Source organism: Electrophorus electricus, chromosome 16, assembly GCF_041902795.1.
Source record: "Electrophorus electricus isolate QZ-2024a chromosome 16, ASM4190279v1, whole genome shotgun sequence".
NCBI lineage: Eukaryota > Metazoa > Chordata > Actinopteri > Gymnotiformes > Gymnotidae > Electrophorus > Electrophorus electricus.
In genome coordinates, this window is record NC_137512.1 from 5,985,557 (window position 1) to 6,010,069 (window position 24,513).

Sequence of the window (24,513 nt, forward strand, 5' to 3'; positions counted from 1 at the left end):
GGTGTCATGGATGTGTGGCCTATATAACCTCAATGCAATCCCATGACATGTTTACGGCTACTCCCGCTCCAGCTCCCAGGTGTTCAAAGCAAAGTGATATAGACAAACCGAAAGCATTTATTTTGAAAGAAAATCATTTTTTCCAGCCTGAGCATGTGAAAGTTGAACTTGTCAACATGCATCAGTTCAATAAGAGCAAAACCAAGTGACGTTTACATTTAGAAAATAAAAATATCCCTGACAAACTGAAAGCATTTATTCTGAAGGGGAAAAAGAATTCTAGCCTGAGTATGTGAAAGTTGAACTTGTCAACATACATCTTTTCAATAAGAGCAATTTACATTTAAAAAGAAGAATTTCAAGATTTTCCCTTATATATATATATATATATATATATATATATATATATATATATAGAGAGAGAGAGAGAGAGAGAGAGAGAGAGAGAGAGAGAGAGAGAGAGAGAGAGAGAGAGAGAGAGAATTTTCATCACTATATTCACAGTTTACAAAGTATGCTGTAAATTGCATTTCCATTTCAGTGCCATCATAGGCTAAGGCGGCTCAGAACGAACAATGCCCCGCGTGCTTTGGGAGTGAGCAGCAGACGGGCAGACCACAGAACGCGGGCAGGTGCCGTTGCCCTGTGTGTGCGCGCGCGCGCGCGCGCGTATGTATGTGTGTGTGTGTGTTGCATTAGCGCGACACTCACAACCGTCTTTTGCCGTGGATATATTTGTGACACACGAGGACCGATCGCCGAACGCGAAGATGAATGAGAGCCCCGCTGCGAACGACGGCCGGAGGCGCGCACAGCCAAAGTCACACCGCTGCCATTGATTTGCACAGCGGTGACGGAAAATGGGAGCGCGGCGTCGGGATCAGAGCGCGGCGCTGTCAGTGGGGGCGAGCGGCGGGGCAGTCGCGCATCAGAGGAGGCGCGACTGAAAACGCACCAACGCACCACCGCAAACACCGCGCGAAATTCGCTTCTCTTGTGATGGCCATCGCAAGGTAAAAAAAAAAAAATAAATAAAAATTAAAAAAAATAAAAAATTTAAAAACCACGTTATTTCAGCGACGAAACGATCGGGACGGTGGCGGCAGCGTCGTTGCGTCTGGGGGATCCGCGGTGGTGGAACAATGGAATCCAGACGGCTGTGGGTTCCAGCTGTTGTAGCGGCGGGGGGTGGGGGGGTGGGGGGGGGCGACGGTTGATTCATCAAAATCGCCATTAGCTCCATCAGCCGTGGGTGGTGTAGAGTTGTTGGGGAAATATAAAGGGGGACGTTAGACAAGCAGCTGTGGTGCTGTGGCACGGTGTTCTTATACGTAGCTAATTTGTGCGGTAATGGGAATTTTCCAGGGAGGTAAGCCAGGTGCGACAGTAAACGCAAAGAAGAGTAATGCTTTTTTTTACAGGAGGGCCTGCGACGCTAAATGTAGACACATTTATCTCAGCGCTTTTCTGATTTCTGTCGACCCTTCTTAAAAGGTGAAAACGGGGACGCAGAAAAGTGCAGACTGACCCAGAGGTGGCCGTTGCCGCTGAGAGGGCTCCACATGCGGCATCTACCGACTCTTCGGCACCACCATGCCCGCATCGCAGGCCCCTGGAGTGGTCCATAACTCCAGCGCTGGGCCCTGGGACCCCGGCTACCTGGGGCCACCATCGGTGACGAACAGCGCGGTGAAGATGGTGCTCATCGCGGCCATTGTCTGCGCTTCGCTCTTCGGCAACGTGGTGGTACTGCTGGCGTTCCAGCGCAAGCCACAGCTGCTGCATGTGGCCAACCGCTTCGTGCTCAATCTGCTGCTAGCCGACCTGCTGCAAACCGTGCTGGTCATGCCCTTTGCCATCGCAGCCGCCGCACCGGGCGTCTGGCCACTGGACGCCCGCCTGTGCCGGGTGCTAGTCGTGCTCATGCACCTGTTTGCCTTCGCTGGTGTGAACACCATCATCGTGGTGTCGGTGGACCGCTATCTGGCCATCATCCACCCGCTGTCGTACCCCACGCGCATGACGCCCCACCTGGGCACCAACCTCATCGCTCTCACCTGGCTGTTAGGGGTACTGCAGAGCACGCCGCCTCTCTACGGCTGGGGGGCCATCGACTTCGACCGCCGCCACAGCGCCTGCACCGTGGTGTGGTCTGCCAGCTACTCCTACTCTGCCCTGGTGGCGGCGCTCTCCTTCTGGCTGCCCGTGGCCATCATGCTAGCCTGCTACTGGATGGTGTTCAGGGCAGCCAGGCGACAGAACGCCCTGGTGCACCCCATGCAGACCAACCAGCTCCCGGACTCCCAGGCCCCGTGCTCCAGTCCACAGCAGCCCCCACCCGAGGGGCCATTCTCGGCCGCGTACCCCACCAGGAACCGGCACCGGCGCTTTCACTACCACTGCAAGGCGGCGCGGGTGGTGTTCGTGGTCATGGCCTCCTACATCCTCAGCATGGGTCCCTACAGCGTGCTGAGCACCGTGTCTATGCGTCCTGGCGCTGCCGTGCCGCCCTGGCTGGCCTCGCTATCGCTCGTCCTCTTCTTCCTTCAGTGCTGCCTGCATCCGTATATCTACGGCTACATGCATCGTAGCGTGCGCAAGGAGTTCCTGGCCCTGCTCTGCGGGACCCTCTGCGGCCAGGGCCGACCCGGGCGTGGATCTGCCGCGGAGAGCTGCTTCGCAGTGACCGATGGGCGCTCAGCGCACACACGCCCACCCGGCCGCACCACCCGTGTGCGGCCTCTCCATACCTGGGAGGAAGGGACCACGTCATCGTCGCCCACAGACAGGAGGTCCAGGGAGAGCCACAAAGAGACCACGTCTGTCAGCCTGAGCTCTGAGAGAGAGCTCACTGTGCACAGCAGCAAGTGTCAGGAAGGCGTTTAGCAGCATGAGTTTACAGTTTACTGTGAGCGGGTGGTTATCGGCTGCCAAAACCCGCTATCTTGAAACTGAAACTCAGAAGACAAATACTCAGAAACATCACACATCCGTGGTCTTTGCAAATGAATGTGTCAAAGTGCGCTGGACCATATTACAAAATGATGAACATGTGAGTGAATTGCTAGTCCAAACGAGGAAGTGCATTTGATGGACTGTGGATATGGGGTTATTATGAAGTGGTAGGTAAAGGTTTGTGGAATGTAATATACTGTTAACTATTTTTTGCATAGTATGGAACTACATGTTTGTAATTTTGTGAAACCATGTACAGTATTTGTAAATTAAACCAATGTGTTAGTGCACATTATGGAAAGTTAAAAAGAGGGAGGAATCCCAAATTCTAAACAGTGATCTCTAATGCTTTAGATTCTATGATGCAAAAGTACTACTAGATTTCTTTACTTTCAACACACATCAGTATACACAGTATTGAGGATAAATTAATTAGTGTCACACGAATCCAGCACTATTCTCTTAAAAGGACTGGAGTATTAATGTTACCATTTAAACCTTTAAGACCTAAGCCTTAAATTGGCCATCTGGGCATATCTTTAAATGCATAAGAACCAGTAATGTAAAGTTGAAAGAAACCATATGAGGAGCATGTTAGAGGGTTAAACATTGTATTCAATGTGGCATCTGCATTACCATCTTCTCACCTTTAGGAAACAGGAAACAATCACTTTTTTTTTTTTTTTTTTTTTTTTTTTTTTTACAAAGAGCAATGGTATTTTAATTAGGACAACGCACAAATGTGTGCAAACACGAGGATTAGATGGTTCTAAAATGGGTTTTTATAAAAAGGTGGCAAAAGCAGCTACATTTTACTGGCATCAAAACCACAGACTGCCTCCAGGCAAAACTCCGACCAGGTGCTTTTGAACGTACCAGTGCTGCAAGATGTTAACGTACCATTACACTTTGCCTAGCAAATCCCGTTTTGAAGTTGAGGGCAGAGAAGAGATCAGTGTGTGTCAAGGATCTCAGGGTGTACTACAGCGTGTCTCGTCTTACCTCTTGTCCACTGAGACACCTTGCTCCAGCTCCATTTCTATTTCTGAGTGCCTCCCTAGAAGAGCTGTAGTATCTCACTGCCAAGCCCTTTCAAAGGGACACAACTGAATCATTAGGCCCACCGATGGAAGTTCAAAGGCGTGACGATCCCGCGAGCACTGTTTGGGAGTGGACCCTAGTAGAAGACGTCACTCCTGCTCTGGATTCATTGGTGCCCTGCCATATACTGGTAAGGGCTGCACCATTTGGACAAAATATCATTCTGTAGTCATATTGCTTCACATTAAAATATGCCTCCCGGTGAACTAAAAACACGGTTGAACCCGTTGCATTACTTTGATATGTTCACGGTTGTTCGGTCACAACTGTAACATTGATCAGGATGCTCACAACGCACAATTTAAATGGTTGTGATTCATTAGGGCGTTATTTTTATACTGCAGAGGGCAATATTGCAATAATGATGAACAAACAATAATGTTTTGCAGTCCTCCTTGCTGGGTTTCTAGAAGCCCAGAGCAATACTCACTGCTCAGCGATGAAGCCAGGAGAACCCATTCACTAATAACACTACAGGCTACTGAATCAAAACAATGGAGGCACAAATTCACGTTCAGAATCTCGCACTAAACATCAATCCATGTATAACAGGTGTGTCAAACCATCCACATTGCCATGGGACATGAGACTTAACCTCAAGTACATCTGCTTTTTTCTGCACATTACCCAGACTGTTCATATTGAAGTCTTTAAGTGAACGTCACATATTCACTGCAAATACTGGTAAAACAGGTTGGTTTTTTGTAACCTAAATCAGGTTAAATGATGTAATTATGACTAGTTGATTTCAGAGTTTGGAATTCAATAGTTGCTCCATGCCAGTCCCAGTCCTGGGGTCTCCATATGTTGTTCACTTTTGAGCTTCGCTGTTTTCTAGTATTGTTTGGCAGTGGAGCTTCCACTACAGTGGTTTAATTTAACTTGTCAGGTCTTCATAAATTGAGTTCAGGTGTGTGGGATCATTAAAAAAAGAACAGGACCCCCAAGGCTGAGAGTGGGAACTACTCATTTAGGCTTTTTAAATGCTGTTAAGTTTTAACAATTTTACTAACTGCATTTTTAATAACACACTGCTTAGAGGAAAGACTAACAGCTCAACTTCCCATTTCCTAGTATTTTATGTTAATGATTAGACTATTTAGAGGTTACTTGAATTCATAAGTGTTTTCTATACCACAAGGCTATTGCCATTCATCTTCTAGATGTTGATGTTAGGACATATGGGAATCGTAAGCATCTGTTATCTCACTTCACCCAACATTTCTCCATCTGCAATCAGTAGACAATCAGACATTCAACCAATACACAGTTAAAACTCTTGTAATGTAGCCAAGAAATTTGTAGCTTTACTTAGAATATATATCACTGGACTGTTTTTTTTTTTTTTAAACCATATTTACAGGTAGACATTGTAATGATTTCCATTGTGCTTTATTTTTGCTCCATGGTACAAGGATCATTATGTACACGTCATATAGCTCAGTGAAGCTCAATATAAGCAGTGGGCTTTGGAATTAAAGTTCTTCAAATAAAGTTTGGCAGCATATCTGTATCATCTCTGTTTTAAACCAGGTAATGCTTTAGACACTATACATTTAGCTCTGAATCTAGTGGTTTAACATTGAATCTGAAATATCCCTAAATCAAAACAGGTTTGATGATAACAAATTCTCAGTGATCCCATAAACACACCCATTTATACCATTTCCAAGTCCTTTTACCTTTTGTCCTAAAACAATTATTTTAAGAAATAAAGAGATAAAAGTCAATAAAAGAAAAATAAAATCACATTTTCATAGAACTTCATGTTTTACCATTTAAATGATATACTTACAGCAGAACAGGTAAAAAAGGAATTAACATTTGGATTTCAATATAAAAGCATAAGATACATATTTATACATTATTTATGAGAAATTAAGGAGTCCTTCACTTTTGCTGCCATTTCGGGCTTAAGGTGCACGAGGTGGCAAACCCCTAAATGTATATGTTCTTTTGACAACCATCTAAATTTTTCCACTCGTCTCTTTTTCTGCTTCTACAGTTGGTGAAAAGGGGCCCTTATCCATGTGCAAACGTTTAATAATGTTAATCAATCGTCCTTTGCCACATGTCCTGCATACCCATGACATTCAAAGCGATGAATGCAAATATGTTCACAGCATTTAGACAAGCCCTGAGGCTGAGGTCTTAGCATCAGCCACAAGGACTCCATTAACAATGGTCTTGAACGCTTCCTTTAAAGAGAGCCCCCAATTTATGATCATTTATTCATGCTAACAAACATAAAACTCCAACCTTACACCTTGACCCCAACCAGAATACAACTACACCATATATCTGAAGGTCCCAACAGAAAAAAAACAAAAGTTATTGTGCAAACTACACCTGCTGAACTACAGACAGTAGAAACATAGAATAGTGACAGAACACACCAGATTCCAAGCAAAGCAGAAGGACGTTTAGATCTCAGATATGCGTTTGACTTGCAAATGGTTTACCTGCAGCATGTGGGGCAGCGAAAGCTGAGAAGGGAGGAGAGGGGTCCCCGCTTCCCAGCCTCAGCCTTTAGTCCACCTTCACCACACTGTAGATCTTATTCACAAACCAGAAGCAGGCAAAGAAGCCGATGGTACCTGAGGAGAGAAAGCCAGATGCAGCTGTGTGAGTTGAGGCTCGGGAGTGTTCGTTCTCACAGGTCATGCTGGTTTCATGGGCTTAATTCCGAGGGCTCTTGTAAACTCACTTTGAGGCGTTGAAGGGCCACAGTGGAAGAGGGTTCAAACCTCTTCAGGAACCATACTTTCACTTAGCCATGAGCTTTCGATTAGCCTAGACTTACTTTTTTGAATATCCTGCTCATGAGCACCAAGAAACAGTCATACAATGTATAATTATTGTACAACAAAATGTTTGTTCTTTCCCCTTCCATCACATTAAAGATAAAAGATTGTTTTTAAAATAGCACGCTCAATCACATCTTAGATTACTGGGCTAATCCATGGCAATTAAACATCAGCACACTTTGACTCACTGTACTGCAAGGCTACAAAATGTAAGCCAGAGGAGCCTCAAGAATAAGCCTGAACCTACAGTGCACATCTGAGCTGTACAATAGAGCACAGGATGAAAATGTGATCAAAGGCAGGTTGGCAGAGAGAGACAGAAACAAGCTGCAAGTAAAGTGGCAGTCTTCCGTAGATCAGAGCTCAGCGTTCAGCCCTGTAAAGGAAGCCGCTTTGAAATGTAGCTCCTTACCCATGGCCCCCCAGCACCTTGTCAGTAACGGCTCTATCACAGGTGCGCTTTGCCAGTCCACACACTGGTGCACCACTTGACTAATCGGTCATAAATAAATATGCAGATGTGAGATGGTATGGCATCATGGATACGTTAGTGCCAAGGACCAGCATTTCCACAAAAGCAATATCGGGGGGGGGGGTCACACAAACAGAATTGTTGGGGGGTGCTATAGAGGACAGAAGAGAAAAACATGACTATAATAGAAAGAAGTCTGTTTGCGCCAAGCCTCTTTGTCATCTTGGCTCTTGATAAAGTCGCGTGGGTGTCCCCTACTAGGAAAGAGCTAGCATGTGCTGTTACTATGTCAACTTCTGACCACCTCTACCTCTGAGAATATAGGCATTAATTGGACATGTGCATTGCAGGCTGCTCGCAAACAACCTCATATTCTGTTTGGCCTGCTGTCTTTATAACTCAAGTACTAGCAATACAAGGAAGTTGCCATAACAGCCGTAGCCAGGGCTTTTGAGGTATCTATTAGAATCCATGGCAACAAATAAAACAGGAGCCTGATATTCATTACGTAAACCTCCACCATAATGGTGAAGCCAAGCGAGGTGCTGCAATCATACATGACAATAAGGAGGACCCTGTGTAACAGGGAATTGCATTCTGTAATGATCCAGAATGCTCCAAGCAGCCATTATCTACCCAAGCTAACAGCATTACAGAGGACCATTACCATTTTAAGACAGGATCCTAGAAGCTCTTGTCACAGAGTAGCCTAACTGGCTGAAGAGCCAAATCACATTTAAAAGGAGCAGAACATGGAGCACGGCTGAGACTAAAGGCATACTCATAATTCACTGATGAATGAAAGATTTGTGTGCCTGTATGTATGTGTTTATATGTAGATGATGTTTGTTTGTCTGGTTGGCAGATGTTCTGCTGTAGCCTCTTCCAGCTCAGCAGATGAATCAGGCAAACTGGGGAAGATTTGATTAAGGCCAACGTGCGGGGTGCCATCTCTCACAATAACACATGAATAATCCTTCTCAGCCTTTAAAGTGTCCTCATTCACCCCAAGTCCAAACACTACAGCTGAAACCAAATATAACCAGGTGAACAACAACAACAACAAATAGCCTTGAACAAAAGCATGGCACCATAAACACCTCCAGCGTCAGTAGTTTCCTGCTTTCCTTTCACCTGGACAATTTCACAACAGCAGATAGCAGAGGGCAGCTGGGTACGCTGCTGCGCTCTGACCGTGAGTTCACAGTCTGGCCGAACAACACAAGATTTCCACACAGGCCCACACTGGATGTGCTCATCAGAATGTGCACTCCAGAAACAGCCACAAGAAGGCAATCCTCGCAGGTTTTAGGAGGGGCTACCGCCGCAGCCGTCCACCCCGCCGGCACTTTCCCAGGCGGGGTAAACTGGCCGAAGGGAACGCGTACAGCTCTCGCCGCACTGCGGCGTCCCTACGTCACTCCTGTTGCAACGCGCCCACTTGCCACAGGTAGGTCCACTCTTTGGTTCGTCCCCCTGTTCAAAGAGCCCCTAGGGACTTTATAGTGTTCAACAACAAGTCAAAGGTGAAGTATTTACAAAATGGCAATCCATGGTCCCGTCATCCTGAGTCACGAGAGCATGGGAAACTGATCCCGGTTGCTTCCGCACTCACCTGTGAAGAGGAAGAATATGAGCACCATGATCATGGTGTAGCCAAAGTAAAGGATGGTGCTGGCGGCCCCTTGGATTTGGAGTTTGGAGAAGAAATAATGCACAGCGTAGATGAGCAGGTAAACTGCTGTGAATCCGCTCGTAAGGAACGATCGCCACCACCAGTGATAATCCTGCGAGACAGGAACAAGAAAACATTTGGGGCGAAAGTACCCATAAGCTGTAGGCCTGCAGATAATGCCATGTCAACCACAGTTGTGTTGAGAGTTCTACCCAAGGTAAACATCAGCAACACATCAGCCTTGGGTGATAAGATTTTTGGCCACCATAAACCAAGTATGAAAAGCACAAGCACAAGAGCAACTTGCACTAAAATTTACTGTGTGAAAACTGACTTTCCATTTAGATTGTGTTAAAATATTGTTATAGAGCTCCTCAGTAAATATCAACTCAAAAGCAACTGAAATATACTATTCAAAGCATTAATATCTTTAGAGAAATATGACTAAAGTAAATGTTACATCCATAAGGGTGCTCTCGAAAGCACTGTGGAAGGTTCTAGTATCCCCTAGTTTCAAGCAGAGTAAAACTCAATGTTCAGTTAATGTTTACATTGTGTTCATAGAAGTCCATTAGGACTTATATTAACACTGTAGGTAGCAATTCAACGTGTGGGAGTTTGTCATGCATCCTCACCTCAGCACACAGGTGGAAGTAGCAGAGCAGGATGGTGGCTTCTGAACAGGTGATGAGTAGGATGATGAAGACCAGGAACAAGAAGCCAAACATGTAATACATCTGATGAGACCTGCAAACCCGCAGAGAGACTCCATAAACCCAGCAAAACCCCTCTAGACTGCCATTTCTAAACAAACAGCAATTTCTTGTTTTGGCATTAACGTAGGCCGTGGGAGGCGTGGCAATGGCTGTGGTGGAGCACGCACCAGATGCTGTTGAGGATAAAAAAGAGTTGGATGAAGATGCAGCCAAAGGGCAGGATGCCACCCATGACGATGCCTGGCACAGGTCTAGTGAAGAAGGACTGCTCAGGGATTTGGCGTGGGATCTGGTTCGTCCGCACTGGATGCTCCATTACCTGCAGACAACGCCCATATTCAGAAAGGGTATGATACACTTATAATACACACAGACAGATAGGGAGGACCATGGCTTACAGCAGTTAGTGTAAAGTTCCAGATACTGCTGAAAAACAGAAACATGCTGACAGCCAAATAGCAAACATGAGTCCTTTCTTGGCTGACTAACACACATGAATGAACTGCTAACGTTTAACCAAGTACACAAAGTTGAAAACAGCAGCAAAGGACTGATCACGGACTAACCGGCTTCTTGAAGCCAAAGAAGGCGCCCACAAAGGTGAGCGGCACGGAGATGCCGAACCAGAGAGCCAGGATGGCCAGCAGGGTGCCGAACGGGATGGCTGCTGACGAGCCCTCAACCCACAGGATCAGGTTCATCAGGAAGAAGTCCGCAAACACGATGCTGCGGAAACCAGGAACCGGTGCAATTACAGACTGAATCTGATCATGGCTGGCAGGGTCTCCACATTACAGAAGAGAGTCATCATACCCGGGGCACAGAAGAGCTGTCAAAAAAACGTTGGTTTTCCATTTTTCCCCACCGAAACCTAAGAATATTGCAACAAGAAAGGAAAACATCATGCCTGAGTGTTACTTTTATTTATTTATTTACATAACCAGTATGCTATTATACACTACTATAATCACAGTTTTTTACAATGCTGCCTTTGTTACCATTTTAACAAAGTAGTATGAGAAATATGTGCACTAGTCTCCTTTTAAGGCAATACTTCCCCCAACAATAAACCAACGACTAAAAGCGGATAAGGACCCAACAACAACGTCTGCTTCAGATAAGGCTAAATGGCCCTGTGACTTTGGGCCATTATAAGCCCACCTAGCACTCTGCACGTCCTTTTAATGGCCAGTGTTCTTACTTTTGTAGATCCTGGCTGATACGTAGCCAGCGGGTGTGCCTAGAAGCACCCACAGCACCACTGCACATGTCATCAGGGCACCTCTGTTGGCCGGAGACAGGAATCCCAGGCAAGCCAGGACTGGAAAGAAACGTTTAACAATTGGCAGAATTGGTGCTCAGGCCTTTACTACTCTGCAGAATTTAACCATTTTGGGATGGCTTTTTATGTATCATTATCCTTACAGAGCGTGATGAAGGTCATGATGAAGATCTGTGCGCCCTGCCCAAGAAAGACAGCGAGCAGCATCCCATTGGGAGGCGGCCTGAACACGTCCCCGTGCACCTGCTTCCACCCGGACTCCTCCTGCGCATCCTCCTGCAGAGGGCAGCAGAGCACGCACCTGGTCACAAGCACGGGAGTCAGGGCTTTTCAGGAGGCTCCAGCCGTCACCTCCTCCGCTCAAGCCCGTCAAGCCGGAAATCAAGCCAAGCAGAATCGAGGAGCAAAGAGGTTTCCAGGGCAAGGAAACGTGGGTGCTTCCTATTTGCAGTGCCTGATGCATAAATGCCGTAGCTTTAAAGTGGTCCTTTGGTGAGGAAGCGCATCTCATGTGGATGGATGTTTGGCACCTCTGTCCTTGCAACCCATTTTTCCATCTCTTTCTCACATCCACAGAGGAAGGAGCTTAGATGTGAGGAGGAGATACAAAGAAAAGAAAAACAAGGGAGTGCAGTTAAAGGAATAAGAAGAACCTCTAGCTCTTGTTAAAACAAAAACAAACCAAACAGTTTTACCATTCCATATTAGCAAGGATTGCTAATAATGAATAACAACTCATTGCAGCCTATTAGCATAATCTAATTTGCATAATTATTCTTCCATTTATTCTTAACTTCACAGCACTCTCTGCTACACAATTATTTTAGTGCTTTAATATTGTTAACAGGGACAGACAACTCTCAAAGCTCCCACTCGCCAAGCATAAGCAAGGTGATGCACTTTGGACACAATAAAATATGGTGTAGAGAACCAACATCTTCTACTTCATTTATAAGGCACGTGTTATAGAAACAAACATTTTTCATTTTTCACTATGGCTGCTGTGGGCAAAGCATCATTAATACACCATGTTTTATCACACAGCGGAAACGTCCAGAGATGATTCATACAATCACCAAAAATCACCCCATGAAGATCTGAAAATGAACCCTGGGCACAGGCTTACATATGCAGCGCCTGAGTGTAGATGGATCTTAAACAAGTCTGCCTGCAAATGGCACAAATAAGATTTTAGTGACTGGAATTCCTATGCTTTAACGCACATTGAGAATATTGTTAAATCAAAGACAACTTCAAATTCCTTTTTTATCCTTAGTGAGTGACCGATCACTTAAAAGGATCACTTAAATTAACTTAAAAGGAACTATAAGGTATTAAACAATAAAATTATATTATACCTGTAAGATGGGTCAATAAACATGATCTAAAAATGCGTGATGAGTCAGTGTGTCATAGCAGTGTCGACAATGTTGGCCACAAGAATATAAGCCATTATGCAAATACTACCTTTACATATCTAAAATTACTTAAATCACTTAAACTCATTTACATATCACTCATTTACATCCATCCATTCTAGATTATGTAATGAAGGTGAGTGTAAAATGGCCACAGAAAAATCGCCACTACTTTCACATTTTGGGAAAATATATACCTAGGAATGGGAACGCGTTAAAGAGCGCTAAAAACTGACTACAGTTTGCTTTGCAGTGGTCTCAAGACAGGAGGAGTCCATCATAACTACAGGGAAATGGAGTGAGTGGGACTGCAGTCAGGATGTCAGGAAGTGAAAGGAGGTGAATGTACCTGGTCCACCTGGTTGTACCTGGCGATGTCCTTGTGTAGTGTCCTCAGCATGATCATGGCCACCATGCCGGAGAGGAAAAGCACGATGACCAGAGAGTTCATAATGCTGCACAGAACACGAGCAGCATCAGTGCACACTAGAGAGGGGGATTACTGTAAATGTTTCTAAAGAGAAACTTTTATAAGCAAGCTGAGGTGTGTATGCACGCACACGAGGTAGAAATACACAGAGAGAGAGGACAACTGTCCTTACCTAAACCATTGAATGTTTGAGTGGGGCATAGAAACCAGAATGTAATCCCATCTTGATGCCCACCTGATCGCATTTGTGGACTAAAGGAAAAACAAGCTTGTTCTCTAAGAGAGTCTCTGTTTAGCAAATCTTTGTATAACAAAATCTGTGAATACTGTGAATGCTAAATCAGTAAACTTGCCTCAAACTTGATAGAATAAGAGTAGGTCACTTTCAGATCGGTAGAGAAATCCACTGGTATCTCCATGGGTGAGCCTTCACATGACAGACTGTTCTCATCACCGTGTTTAATACTGAAGAAAAAAAGAAGGGGGAAATACATCACTATCATTAGCAACAGTATGACCACCTTTAAAATGTACACAGATTTTGAGAACTCACCTCTACCTGTCTGATAAAACCCATCACAACACAATTTATATAAAAGGTTCTCATGCGATGAGGCAGGACACTGGCTAACATTATTCTCCAAGCAAATGTAGCACAATTCCTACCAAAGAAACAGCACATGTGAGGTAGTGAGGCTTAGGGGGCAAACCTCTGAGGCTCTAGTCTGGCAGCCACCAGTCGAGCACCTCTCCAGTTCTCATTGTCCCCGCTGTGATACGTTATGGTGATATCCACATGATTGAAGAGGTAGTATGTGCTTTTCTTGTTGAACTTAGCCTTAAAGTGAAACAGACACCACCATTAACACAAGCAATCAGGCACAGTTCTGCATGATGTGATATACTCTCAGTTTACGCCCCGTACTGGAGGTTTACTAGTAACACCCTCTTAATCCCCTTAATACATTTTCATGAAAGATATAGATTTGCCAACCCAGCCTAGAAAAAGCGACGCCCTCAGTGACTGACTGACTACGAGTTCCATTTTTAAAATGCACATGCACAATGCTTCTAACTTGCCACATTTCAATCCATCATTACCCATCAAGTCGCAAATTGCCTCCCACATCACCTCGTGCAGCAATCAGAAGCAAGTAAGTTAAAATTGTGGTATTCCATGCAGGTGTGCATGCTTCTTGAACTATTTTTGTAAAATTGTTTTTTTGCTGTTTGTTAGTCTGTTTTTTACCCTACGTTTCTCACAACTATAGCTATTAATGCTAATAATGTTTTTGTAGCTATATGACTATTGGCTAAATTTCTCTCAACAGTTATATTATTTACACGAATGCATGTTCTGCACTTAAGACAGCTTGACAACTATCTAGGTATGCATATAATGTTAGTCACCTTTCCATGTAGCAAAGGCTACCTAATAAGCAATGAGTGATGTGCATGTATCTGCAGCAGGTGATGGGTCTGTATCTGCTTGGTTTTGTTTGTAAGAAGTCCACATCCACACATTTTCCAATAAATGCAGAGACGAGAAGCAACTGTGTCTTTCATCTGAGTGTGTAGGCTTGCCTGAGGTATTACACTGGTTAACAGAGTTTGCCACATGCAAAATAATACGGATTTTGCATTTTTGCATGCTGAATTCAAATACGTTTTCAGAATTTCTCTGAAATTTGTACATAGTTTTAAATGCAATACAGCCTTATTTATTTACTGTTCTGCAGCTTGTGATAAGAAAAACAAAACTAGGCAAGCTTAGATTTGCTGGACAGTCATCAGTTGCATAGCATTTCTTATAAAAGTGTCAATGGCAATAATATATAATATATATTATAAAATAGTAATATATAGTTGTTGTAAAACTGAATTGCTCTGTCACTTAAAAACCATGCCCAGTATAACATTTTAATGAATCTGTGAAAAACAGATTTGAGTCCAATGTAATAAATTACTATGAGGTCCAGGTATTTTAGTTTGGTTGCCCAGTGTTATTGTAGTACTCCAAGTTATATGAAGGGATCTGATGATGTATTAGTAACATGGGTGCTGGCTGTATCTAACTAGACCATTATGACAGTTACTTACAGAAGTGAATGGTAGCTATTTAGTCACAAATATTAACATTTTAATCTAGTTAACTAGCCTTGAAGACTGGTCTTCTCATTCTTCTTAGAAACATATATAAAGTTTTTTTTTTAATTTAATGGAACAAAGAACAGTTTTCTTTGCATTGGTTATAAACACATCCAAACCTACTCAGTGCTTAAAAATACATTGCCTTACCAATATTACAAACAGAAAAACAAGCACACATTGACATTTGTGACAAATTTGTGATAATTTCAAATCTCATTTGCTCCGCATTCCCTTTTTATCAGTTTCAAACAAGAGAAGCCACTTGTAAACAAATTGTACTTAATAAAATACAAAACCCAAAGATCTACCATGTTTATATAGTTCTCTAATTTAAAACTATGGTTGACCATTTCAGGCTCTGAAGAAAAGCCTAATGTTCTTTTTCAGGCTGTGGCACATGCACTGGTGCATGAAACAACATAATGCCACATTTTTTTGCCAAAGCATCTCTTTCAAAACACAGGGCATTGTCTACAAGTCTAAATTAAATCTAAAGTACTTCTAATATATTGGTTATATTCTAATATAACAAGTATATCTTTTGGCCATGAAATGAATGACTGCCTCCCTTTGTTGAAATGCTATTATACTTGTGTAAGAAATGCTATACAACAGAGTAAAATCTAAGATTGCCTAGCTTTGTTTTATGCTCCACAAGCTGTGGTACTGCAGATCTACAGTAGCATAGCAAAAAGGTCTACTCACATTGATGATACAGGCATCTTTAGGCCGTCCTTCGTGGGTTACTAAGCAACCAATAGGGAAGCCAGGGTTGCAGTACTGCTGACCATCTTCCACTTGGTAGCACCATGTCACAGGCATGTTGTCAACAATCCTAAAAATAAGGAGTCACGTCACGTATTGCTCAGGAAACCTTTCCATTCTGCAGTACAAATTTAATGAGTTCAGAAACAAAACAAAAAAGCTAAAATGTCCCTGAAAACAAATATTTGGCAACAACAAAGCACATTGTATCAAAAAAGTCAATCTGAACCCACTCACCAGTGATGCTGGTAATTCAGCTCCATGCCTCTCTTGAGAAAGTCCAACTTGGCTTTGTCCTCTTGATTAGACGTAGCATATGATTTGCTGCACACCTTTTGGCAAGACACATCTTTCCCAAATTTGAACTGAAAGAGAAGCATTGTTTGTGCAAGTCAAACAACAGACAGCATTTGAGAAACTCATTAAAAGTGAACTACTGGGTTTAGCAGAGGAGCAATTAAATCCAGTGCAGTTTGCATATAGATCCAGCAGGGGGATGGATACCGTTACCGTTACTCTGCTGAACCTTTTTTATAGACATCTTTAGGGTCATGCAAGACTTTTCTTTTGGATTTCTCATGTTCCTTCTACACAATCAATCCCCAAGTTTTAGTAAACAAACTCTTAACACAATTTAATATTGAATGTAACTTAACCATCTGAATTATGGATAACATGTAGACCACAACAGGTTAAGGTTAATGGCTTTTTATCTCAAACACTCTTTTCCTCCACTGGCTCACCACAGGGTTGCAGTTTGTCTCCCCTGTTGTATATTCTTTACACAAATTACTGTACAAGTCCATATCAAAATAGATACATCCTCAAATGTGCAGACGATACAGTCATTGTTAGTCTGCTCCAGAATGAGGAGATTGAACATGGCCAGGTGATTGACAAATTTGTGCAGTGGTGTACAGATATGAATTTGAAATTAAACATTACAAAAACAAAAGACATGAATATTGACTTCTGTAACGTGGCCCAGTTGCCATCACCTTCTTTGATAAACGGTATGGCAACTGATTTTGTTGTTTTTAAATACCTAGGGACAGGTATTGATGCTTTTGTTGATGACTGAACATTTAATGTGAAAACTGAAATTGTTTGCAATGTTCATGTCTGAAAAAAATGACTCAGCACATACAGTGAAAGATGGCTTCCTGGTTTAACACAGTGTATCTGACACTGTATCTTAAAATTACCCACCAGTTATCATTGCTCAAGACTGACACTGATGTCTGTGAAGCCTCATCTTACCTTGTAAGGCGATGTCTCGATTCTCTCGCCAAATAACACTTGGCCCAGGTTTTCTGACGGCCTCTTCTCCTCTTCATCTTTGCAAAAATCAAACCTGAAACGGCAAATTAATTCAATTATTAGGAACGACAGTTAAGAATGCGTCCCACACTGATGATGAGTACGAACTCTGTCAAACTTACACATCATACTCGTAGGGCAGGACGGATTCCACAGAATCCAGTCGATTTACAAACAGCTGGATCTTATTCTGTAGGAGCAAGAACACTGCTGTTAAGTAAGGCTGTCACTTCGAAAAAAAACAACTGATTTGGTAAGAACCTGTAAACAACTGATTTGGTAAGAAGAACTTTTGGCTGCTGTGACAGTTTGTCTGGGCAGCTGCATAGCAACCACTTAGCTTTCACCGGCTAGGTTAGCCAGCTAGCTACTTAGCTGCTTACAACTGGATAAATTGTTATTAAATTATCAATAGTAGCACTTCCCTTGGGGAGCCGTATGTATAATTAACAGACAGCTTTTGCTTGCTTTAATACATTCAGGGAAGGTGTAACGTTGGTTACATACACGGTAGCTAGCTAACCTAAGTAATCTAGTAAACCAAGCGTGTGCATAAATTACCATGCTAGCTAGGTTTGCTTGCTGGCTAACGCTAGCTATCTACATCAGATAGCTCTGTTTTCAGAAGGTACAAAAAGCTATCTAGTCTTATTCATCGGTTGTACAATAAATAGGAAATGGGGGAAAAAACAGCATGTGTTACCTGACAGTCACTGGTTTTCCCGTCCTCTTCGCAAAAACTAACTGGAGCTAAACCCGGAAGGTAGAATCCGGAGACTGGAATAGTTGCAAATAAACTACACGCAAGTCTAGCCCATAAATAAAGTAGCTTCATGGTACTTATGAATCCTGTATCTTCTCAGTTTTAGTCTAATTTGACATCCACTTTTTTCGGAACCAACGAAATTAGCCAGCCAACTCGGAGGCGACACGGAGTCAGCTAGCCACAACGCTTCACATTCCGATTAAATGGCAGCATTCTGCTCCTCCAGGCCAAGTGGTGGCTGCACCGAGCCACACGACCAACTCGCCAACCGCCGTCGACACGGCGGCTCCCCCACAGCTTCCTCGGCGGGCACTTGACCAGTGAAAACTAGGGCTTTTCCTCCTCCTTTACCCTGTTGCGCCTCACGACATATTCTGGTGAGTGGGTTATGAACAAGCGGCTTGTGATTCACTTACCTAAGGTGTCATTTACGATAGCCGTAAATAACGGGTGTAAGTTTTTAAACGTTAAGTAGCGTGGTGAAGACTCCGTTGAATGTAAGACTAGTACGCTAACAGATGCTAGCAAAAGTCAAATGTGGCTACGCGGTTGTGCTCACGCATTTCGTTAGCTCGGTTGCTAATTAACCGACTAAGCATCGTTTTGAGGTGTAAACAAGGAGGCTGGTTAGCTAGCTAGAGACTGCAAAGTCCCAGTTATGGTGGTTTCGGTCGTATCTCTTGGCAAACCCAGCCGGCGTTCAAGTCTGAGGCCTGTGAAGAGGTTCATCGCGAGCTGTCCGCCATTTTGTGATTCTGGCTAACCTAGTAACAACCTAACCTAACCTAGCTTAGCATCGACTTATTTACTTGTTTAGTATCGACGTGAGAGAATAGGTGGCTAAAAACATAACATTCCACATTTCTTTTTACTAGCGGTCTAGCTTACTAACTTGCCTTGCTTTACAGATGCGACTTTTGGCTTATTTAGCTAGCTAGTTAGCTTTAATGCTCATTTGCAAATCCAGCTAGCAAGACAATTACAGACAACCTCGTTAACGTATGTCACGATGGCCAACATTCATGAGTGAATTTCGCCTTTTGTTTCACTCTGTCGGAGGCTTGCTTGAGTGGGGAAAAAACCCACACTGTATGACCACAGAACTAGCTAAAGCCTCTGTAGGCCTCTGGTCAAAATGCATCCGTGCAAGGGGGATCCTTCCTGCACCAGGCACAGAGTGGTGCAGAAAAACAGCCTTATCTTACAGGTACTGGGTGGTGTGGGATGAGATCATGTTTGGGGTTTTTGGGTTGGTTTTTTTGTTTGAGGGTTTATCCTTTAAAAACAAAAACAAATTGGATATAATGGTGTCAACCTTCAGCTTGAAAAATGTTGGATTTCAGTTTGCATATACTGAATAATGAATGGTTTGGATATAATGGTGGAAGTTTCAAGGACTAGTATATAAAAGGAGGAGAGATTACAACAACTCCTGAAAACTTGAAATTTGGGTTCTTTGTGCACTCTTCAGTCATTCTCTGGAGGGTGCCTCATACCTTAACCTACACTAAAGAACTGGACTAGTTTTTCTCTTCAACTAAAGTTTGAGTATGCATCTTTTTTTTTTTGTGCTGCATATTATAATACCAGCAAATGGAGGAATTTAGGAACCACATAGCTAGCTGGTTTGCTAGCTATCTGTAAGTAAGTGGACTGCTGAAATTCCACCCAAATGGTCTTCCAGTGCTGGATCCAAAAAAAACTATCCTGTCAAGTTGGTCAGCAATGCCAAAGGGTTGGTATCGCCAGAACACTACATGTCAGATTTTAACAGCTCAGTCAACTAACAAATGGCAATAAAGTCACTTTTGCATTGCACATTGTTGCTATTGTCAAGAGACAAAACTCTTCAATGAAACTGATTGTTAGATGGTTGGTTCTGAATTGTAAGTAAACCTGCACAAGATGATTACATGCAAATTATTGCCAGATTCAAACCTTGTTTCTCCTGTGTAGTTATAGGTAAACATGGTGGAGGCAGACCGACCAGGGAAGCTGTTCATTGGTGGCCTGAACACTGAAACTACAGAGAAGGCTCTTGAAGGCTATTTCAGTAAATTTGGCCGAATATCTGAAGGTAATCACTGAAAAGATGTAGCATAAATGTTATAGAGCTGTTTTATTGTGATGGCAGTACTATTTCAATCAAGCTAGCTTTTACACTAGCCTATAAAATTTCTGAAGCAAAATATTTTGAAAGAGGCCAAACAGCTTGTGATTTGGTATATGCACTTTTGAAATTTAAATTCAAGCTGTAAAAGAGACTAGAATCAAAGATATCAAACATGTTCTGTTTGAAATCTCTGCACATAATATGAACAAAACAAGCACAGACCACATGTGGCTGACAGCATGATTCCAGTCAGCTGAATTTGTTGCAGTTACAAGTTCAAGTTTGGTTTATTCGTCACATACATAGTCATACACAGTATAACTCGCAGTGAAATGGAGGCAATAATACTGAAGTTCTCAACTATATATGGAAGATCACTAATGGTTGTGCAGAATGAATTTGTAGAATTTTGAAACATTCACTGAAGTTTTCAGTTCTCTCCTTATGAGTCTTGAAGTACTGCTCATGTCCCTTACAGATATGAAAGTTACTGATAATCTTCTCAATAAATTGTTTGAGTTCCCAGGCTGATTATCTTGCAAGTTCTGAAAAATCTGAAATTGGTCTGTTTATGCACCCATGTAGTTGTAACAATTTTTTTTTCTATCTCCCAATAGTTATATTGATGAAAGATCGTGAAACAAATAAGTCCAGAGGATTTGCTTTTGTGACTTATGAGAATCCTAGTGATGCAAAAGATGCTGCAAGGGAAATGAATGGAAAGGTAAGGATGCATCTAAACTTTGGCAGTAAGCTGTGATGATGCTTGGTGGCATTGATCCTTTGGAACTGATTTGGTCCACAATTGTCCTCTAAGAAGTTCTGAGCTTACTTATGTATTGATTGCCTGTATTTTTATTCATTTGTCAAGAAAACAGAGTTAATGTGACTGATTTTTTCCAAGGCCTTAGATGGTAAACCTATCAAAGTAGAGCAGGCCACAAAGCCTCAGTTTGAGTCACTTGGCCGTCGTGGCCCACCATCAATGCACCCACGCAGCCGTGGTCCTCCCCGAGTCCTGCGAGGCTCCAGGGGTGCTCCCAGTGGACTACGAGGACCACCAAGCAGAGGTACTAAACAAGATTACTCTCACACACCCACCCATGGGCTATGATGACATTTTTTCACCTGATCAGTTTTGAGCTGATTGTTCATTTGTTCTCTAAGAAGTTCTGAGCCTTCATTGTATCTATCAATGTCTGTCTGTCTAATGACCACTATGATAACGTAGAGGTTGTAGAACCTTTCTTTAAAGGGATGTCATCCAGAGGCCCACCACCTCTCAAAAGGGGACCTCCGATCCGTGATGGGGGGCCACCGCCAAAGAGAACAGCACCCTCTGGTCCAATGGGCAGACGTAAGGAGCCACTTTTAATTTGCTTACTGATTCTTTTTCTTGTGATCCACGGTTAATCTGTCGCTTTTCTTTTTGTTTTGCAGCCCCAATGTCTAGAGACCGGGATCCGTATGGTCCTCCTCCACCTCGCAGGGATTCGCTTATGTCAAGGAGAGATGACTATCCTTCCCCACGTGATGACCACTACAGTGCTAAAGACAGGTAAGCCATGTTGTGAAGGGAGTTGTGAAATTCTCTTGTCTTCTTGAGTGCTTCAATGTCTGCTCTTTATAGCTATTCCAGTCGGGACTACATGAGCTCGAGGGACAGTAGGGATTATGCCCCACCACCACGCGACTACACATACCGTGATTATCCATCCCAGTCTAGCTCAAGAGATGACTATGGTTCTGCCTCTAGAGGCTACAGGTATGCTTGCGATTATTTTTGCATGCATATCTGTTTAGCTGACAATACAGGTCACATTAAATGCCATAAATGTAAACATGTTTGACATTTTGAATTAATCTTCATTTCTTTGTGCTCATAGTGATCGTGATGGTTATGGGGGTGGTCGAGAACCCAGGGGCTATATTGAGCGGCCAAGTGCAGGCTCCTATAGGGATCCCTATGACGGTTACGGTAAGATTGCATCTTCAGTGCTCTAGAAAAGGTTAGGCCCCCTCCCCCAACTGCACTTTTGTTCCTGGGACAAGTCCATCATGTCAATCCAAATAAGTCAATGGAAACTTCAGAGCTTCCTTTCAACTCAAAATGTTCCGCAATGTCAATCGTACTCAACAAGGACTCCCTCGCAAGCGCGTTCTCTCTGTGTCTTTCCCAATACCCCTGTCCAAATCAAATGAAAAAAACCAAGTGCCCAGTCTACAGTCTGTCCTCTGGGACTCAATTCTTAAGGAAAACAGTGGCTCTCGTTGCATCATTCTTAGTTCAGTTATGTTGGAATAAAGTACCCCTTCAAAGATCTAAATTTTCTTGACTAATTCACAGCACATTTGGAGAACTATAGCAGGCCTGAGCTATAAACTTTTAAAACACCACTGTGAGGAATATATGTAGGAACGTGGGCACTTGACATCGGGGTAACTTGCACAAAATATGTATGTGAATTTTGCCAATTACGTGACCCATTGACCCTGCAGGTAACTCGCGCAGTGCCCCTCCCTCAAGGGGTCCCCCTCCATCCTACAGTGGGAGTGGCGGAAGCAGTCGCTATGACGACTATGGCAGCAGTTCCCGGGATGGATATGGCAGTCGCGAGAGTTACCCCAGCAGTCGGAGTGACCCATACTCCGCTAGCCGTGGTGAGCGACTGGGCAGGCAAGAGCGAGGCCCTGCCCCCCCCCTAGAGAGAGGCTACCCTCCTCGCGAGTATAGCAGCTCAAGTCGCGGGGCGCCCCGTGGCGGCAGCCGTGGTGGGGGCAGTCGGGCAGATAGAGGGATGGCCCGCAGTCGTTACTGAAAAGGACTCAGTGTGGCGAGAGCGTCAGCTTACTGTGAGGCATTCTACATGTGCAGAGGAACATGGAGTCAGAATTTTTACCCTCTATATGGACTTCAAGCTTCAGTTTCAACCTGTACCCAAACTTGTGGTTTTTTTTTTGGTTTTTTTTCTCTCCCCCCTTTAAGTTGCAATTTATTTCTTTTCCCCTGCCCATCTCCCATTTAATGGTACTGTTGCCAATTTAAGTGCTGAGTGTTAGTTTTTGTACCCTAGTGATGTTAAACCTGCAATGCCCAAGTATGGTTTTCATTTACCAATAAAACTTTTAATCAAAGAGCTTGCACAACCATGCTTTTCAAAGAAGACTACGGAAACTGCAACTGTCAACTCGCAGCCTCTGTCCTTCATGGTGAGGGGAAACCAGATTAATTCAGTTTAGATAATGTGGAGATTATTCTTGTTGCCATTTGTCAGTCTGTTGAAAACAAGAAAAATGTCACTGCCAAACTCTTTATCAGTATAGCTTTCCTCAGTGCAAATGGATCCCTCATCGTAAAGTCTAAACTTTGACGGCTTGCAACGACCAATCCAAAGACAACCCAAATGCAAGAAACAGTTCAACACCAGATTAAACGTGTCATCTGCTGGTAAGCAAAGCAAACCCTTTTCTCTCGGTATAAGTGAAGTTGACTCCATGGTGCGAGTTTCTCTCGACTACAGGTTAGTTAAATGCCACCCTTGCCTCTTGACCTTTCAGTTGCTATGCTGCAATCTAACAACCTACAGTTATTTCATACTTGACCAACCTGACACACAAACACCTCTGCAACCAAAGGAGTCTATAATGTCTTTAAAAAAAAACAATGGATCATTGAGTTTAAAGGCCCTTAGTTTCAGGAACAAATGGGGAAACAATCTGATGGAATTTTTTTTTTTGTTTTTTTTTTTGCCAAGTTCAACACATTCCCAATGAAAAAAAAAAAAAAAAAAAGACACTTAAGGATTTAAATGAAGCCACCCAACAATGGACTATTTCTACAATATAGCATAAGTCCCCCTAATTGCAAATGATATCCAGACCATTCTATCAGTGGACCTATATTGAGCATGTTGAAAGTTGCCTTAGGTTTAACAAGAGTCAGCGCCGCTCACAAGCATGCCAAATTCTAACAAAGGACACCACTTGGAAAGAAGCAGTGTTCTGTCATTCAGCCTGGAGAGTAACTGGAAGCGCAATCAAAAATCGGACCACTTCTTTTGTTAAATTCTATTAATTTTCTCAATTATCTTTCTTATTTACCCTACCAGCAATATATTAATTTCAAATTTCTTGTTGCAGGATGAATGAGAATGGGACCATGGCTTATTGTACTATGCTGATGGCAGTGTGTTTTTGCCCATGTGCTGTGCTTGCTGCGTCCTGCAGGTATGCCTAGTCACATGACTCGTGTACAGGTATGCTGAGTAGTGTTTGTACTGTCTCACGTTCTCTCTCTCTCTCTCTCTCTCTCTCTCTCTCACACAGATGGAACGGAACGCTGATGTGATCCAAGTTGAGAAGTGATTGGTGTGTGTGTAATAAATAAATAAATATATATATATATATATAGATTTCATAAATATGTACAATTGATCTATGACGTTTTGTCTTCCTTCACTTAGAACAGTGGGTTAATTTAATCTACATGTTGCTTTTGGTTTTTACATGATACATTTCGCAACCTGTAGCATATTCACACAA

General features: G+C 43.1%; 3 protein-coding genes and 2 non-coding genes across 16 annotated transcripts; 4 read left to right on the forward strand and 1 right to left on the reverse strand.

Annotated features, from left to right (window-relative positions):
• The first annotated feature begins 641 nt into the window (after positions 1 to 641).
• On the forward strand, positions 642 to 3,651 carry gpr101 (G protein-coupled receptor 101). The gene is made up of 2 exons (XM_035532333.2): positions 642 to 1,013; positions 1,495 to 3,651. The coding sequence occupies exon 2, from the start codon at positions 1,594 to 1,596 to the stop codon at positions 2,884 to 2,886; it is 1,293 nt and encodes a 430-aa protein (XP_035388226.1). The 5' UTR covers positions 642 to 1,013; positions 1,495 to 1,593; the 3' UTR covers positions 2,887 to 3,651.
• A 1,781-nt stretch (positions 3,652 to 5,432) lies between these two features.
• On the reverse strand, positions 5,433 to 18,154 carry tm9sf5 (transmembrane 9 superfamily protein member 5). Of its 5 annotated transcripts, XM_027019146.3 has the most exons (18): positions 17,796 to 18,154; positions 17,215 to 17,282; positions 17,033 to 17,126; positions 16,010 to 16,137; positions 15,713 to 15,842; positions 13,567 to 13,694; positions 13,210 to 13,321; positions 13,029 to 13,108; positions 12,776 to 12,881; positions 12,135 to 12,176; positions 11,152 to 11,284; positions 10,928 to 11,047; positions 10,540 to 10,597; positions 10,293 to 10,452; positions 9,894 to 10,045; positions 9,646 to 9,757; positions 8,951 to 9,122; positions 5,433 to 6,653 (listed from the first exon to the last, which is right to left on the reverse strand). In XM_027019146.3, the coding sequence occupies exons 1-18, from the start codon at positions 17,925 to 17,927 to the stop codon at positions 6,586 to 6,588; spliced, it is 1,995 nt and encodes a 664-aa protein (XP_026874947.2). In that variant the 5' UTR covers positions 17,928 to 18,154; the 3' UTR covers positions 5,433 to 6,585. The 5 variants fall into 5 exon arrangements, with proteins under 5 accessions (XP_026874947.2, XP_026874948.2, XP_081555437.1 ...); XM_027019147.3 differs by lacking the exon at positions 12,135 to 12,176; XM_081699311.1 differs by lacking the exon at positions 8,951 to 9,122 and having other exon boundaries at positions 9,646 to 9,686.
• On the forward strand, positions 18,085 to 24,401 carry rbmx (RNA binding motif protein X-linked). Of its 8 annotated transcripts, XM_027019152.3 has the most exons (11): positions 18,085 to 18,235; positions 19,815 to 19,935; positions 20,589 to 20,695; positions 20,876 to 21,041; positions 21,203 to 21,328; positions 21,412 to 21,529; positions 21,602 to 21,736; positions 21,858 to 21,949; positions 22,471 to 22,632; positions 24,112 to 24,198; positions 24,298 to 24,401. In XM_027019152.3, the coding sequence occupies exons 2-10, from the start codon at positions 19,827 to 19,829 to the stop codon at positions 24,114 to 24,116; spliced, it is 1,020 nt and encodes a 339-aa protein (XP_026874953.1). In that variant the 5' UTR covers positions 18,085 to 18,235; positions 19,815 to 19,826; the 3' UTR covers positions 24,117 to 24,198; positions 24,298 to 24,401. The 8 variants fall into 8 exon arrangements, with proteins under 8 accessions (XP_026874953.1, XP_026874954.1, XP_026874949.2 ...); XM_027019153.3 differs by lacking the exon at positions 22,471 to 22,632; XM_035531957.2 differs by lacking the exons at positions 24,112 to 24,198; positions 24,298 to 24,401 and adding an exon at positions 19,449 to 19,593 and having other exon boundaries at positions 18,169 to 18,235; positions 22,471 to 23,106.
• On the forward strand, positions 20,725 to 20,801 carry LOC113583065 (small nucleolar RNA SNORD61). The gene has a single exon (XR_003411218.1). It is a non-coding gene; the product is annotated as a small nucleolar RNA SNORD61 (small nucleolar RNA).
• LOC113583066 (small nucleolar RNA SNORD61) lies at positions 21,079 to 21,151 on the forward strand. Its single transcript, XR_003411219.1, has one exon. It is a non-coding gene; the product is annotated as a small nucleolar RNA SNORD61 (small nucleolar RNA).
• Positions 24,402 to 24,513: the final 112 nt, after the last annotated feature.

Coding starts and splice junctions, on each gene's coding strand:
- gpr101 (XM_035532333.2), top strand. CDS start 1,594: ATGCCCGCATCGCAGGCCCCTGGAGTGGTCCATAACTCCAGCGCTGGG.
- tm9sf5 (XM_027019146.3), bottom strand. CDS start 17,927: ATGAAGCTACTTTATTTATGGGCTAGACTTGCGTGTAGTTTATTTGCA. Junction 13,322..13,566: donor GCCAGACTAGAGCCTCAGAG/GTTTGCCCCCTA, acceptor TTTTTTCTTCAG/TATTAAACACGGTGATGAGA. Junction 9,758..9,893: donor TTTATCCTCAACAGCATCTG/GTGCGTGCTCCA, acceptor GCGGGTTTGCAG/GTCTCATCAGATGTATTACA.
- rbmx (XM_027019148.3), top strand. CDS start 19,827: ATGGTGGAGGCAGACCGACCAGGGAAGCTGTTCATTGGTGGCCTGAAC. Junction 21,329..21,411: donor CTCTGGTCCAATGGGCAGAC/GTAAGGAGCCAC, acceptor TTTGTTTTGCAG/CCCCAATGTCTAGAGACCGG. Junction 21,737..21,857: donor TCTGCCTCTAGAGGCTACAG/GTATGCTTGCGA, acceptor TTGTGCTCATAG/TGATCGTGATGGTTATGGGG.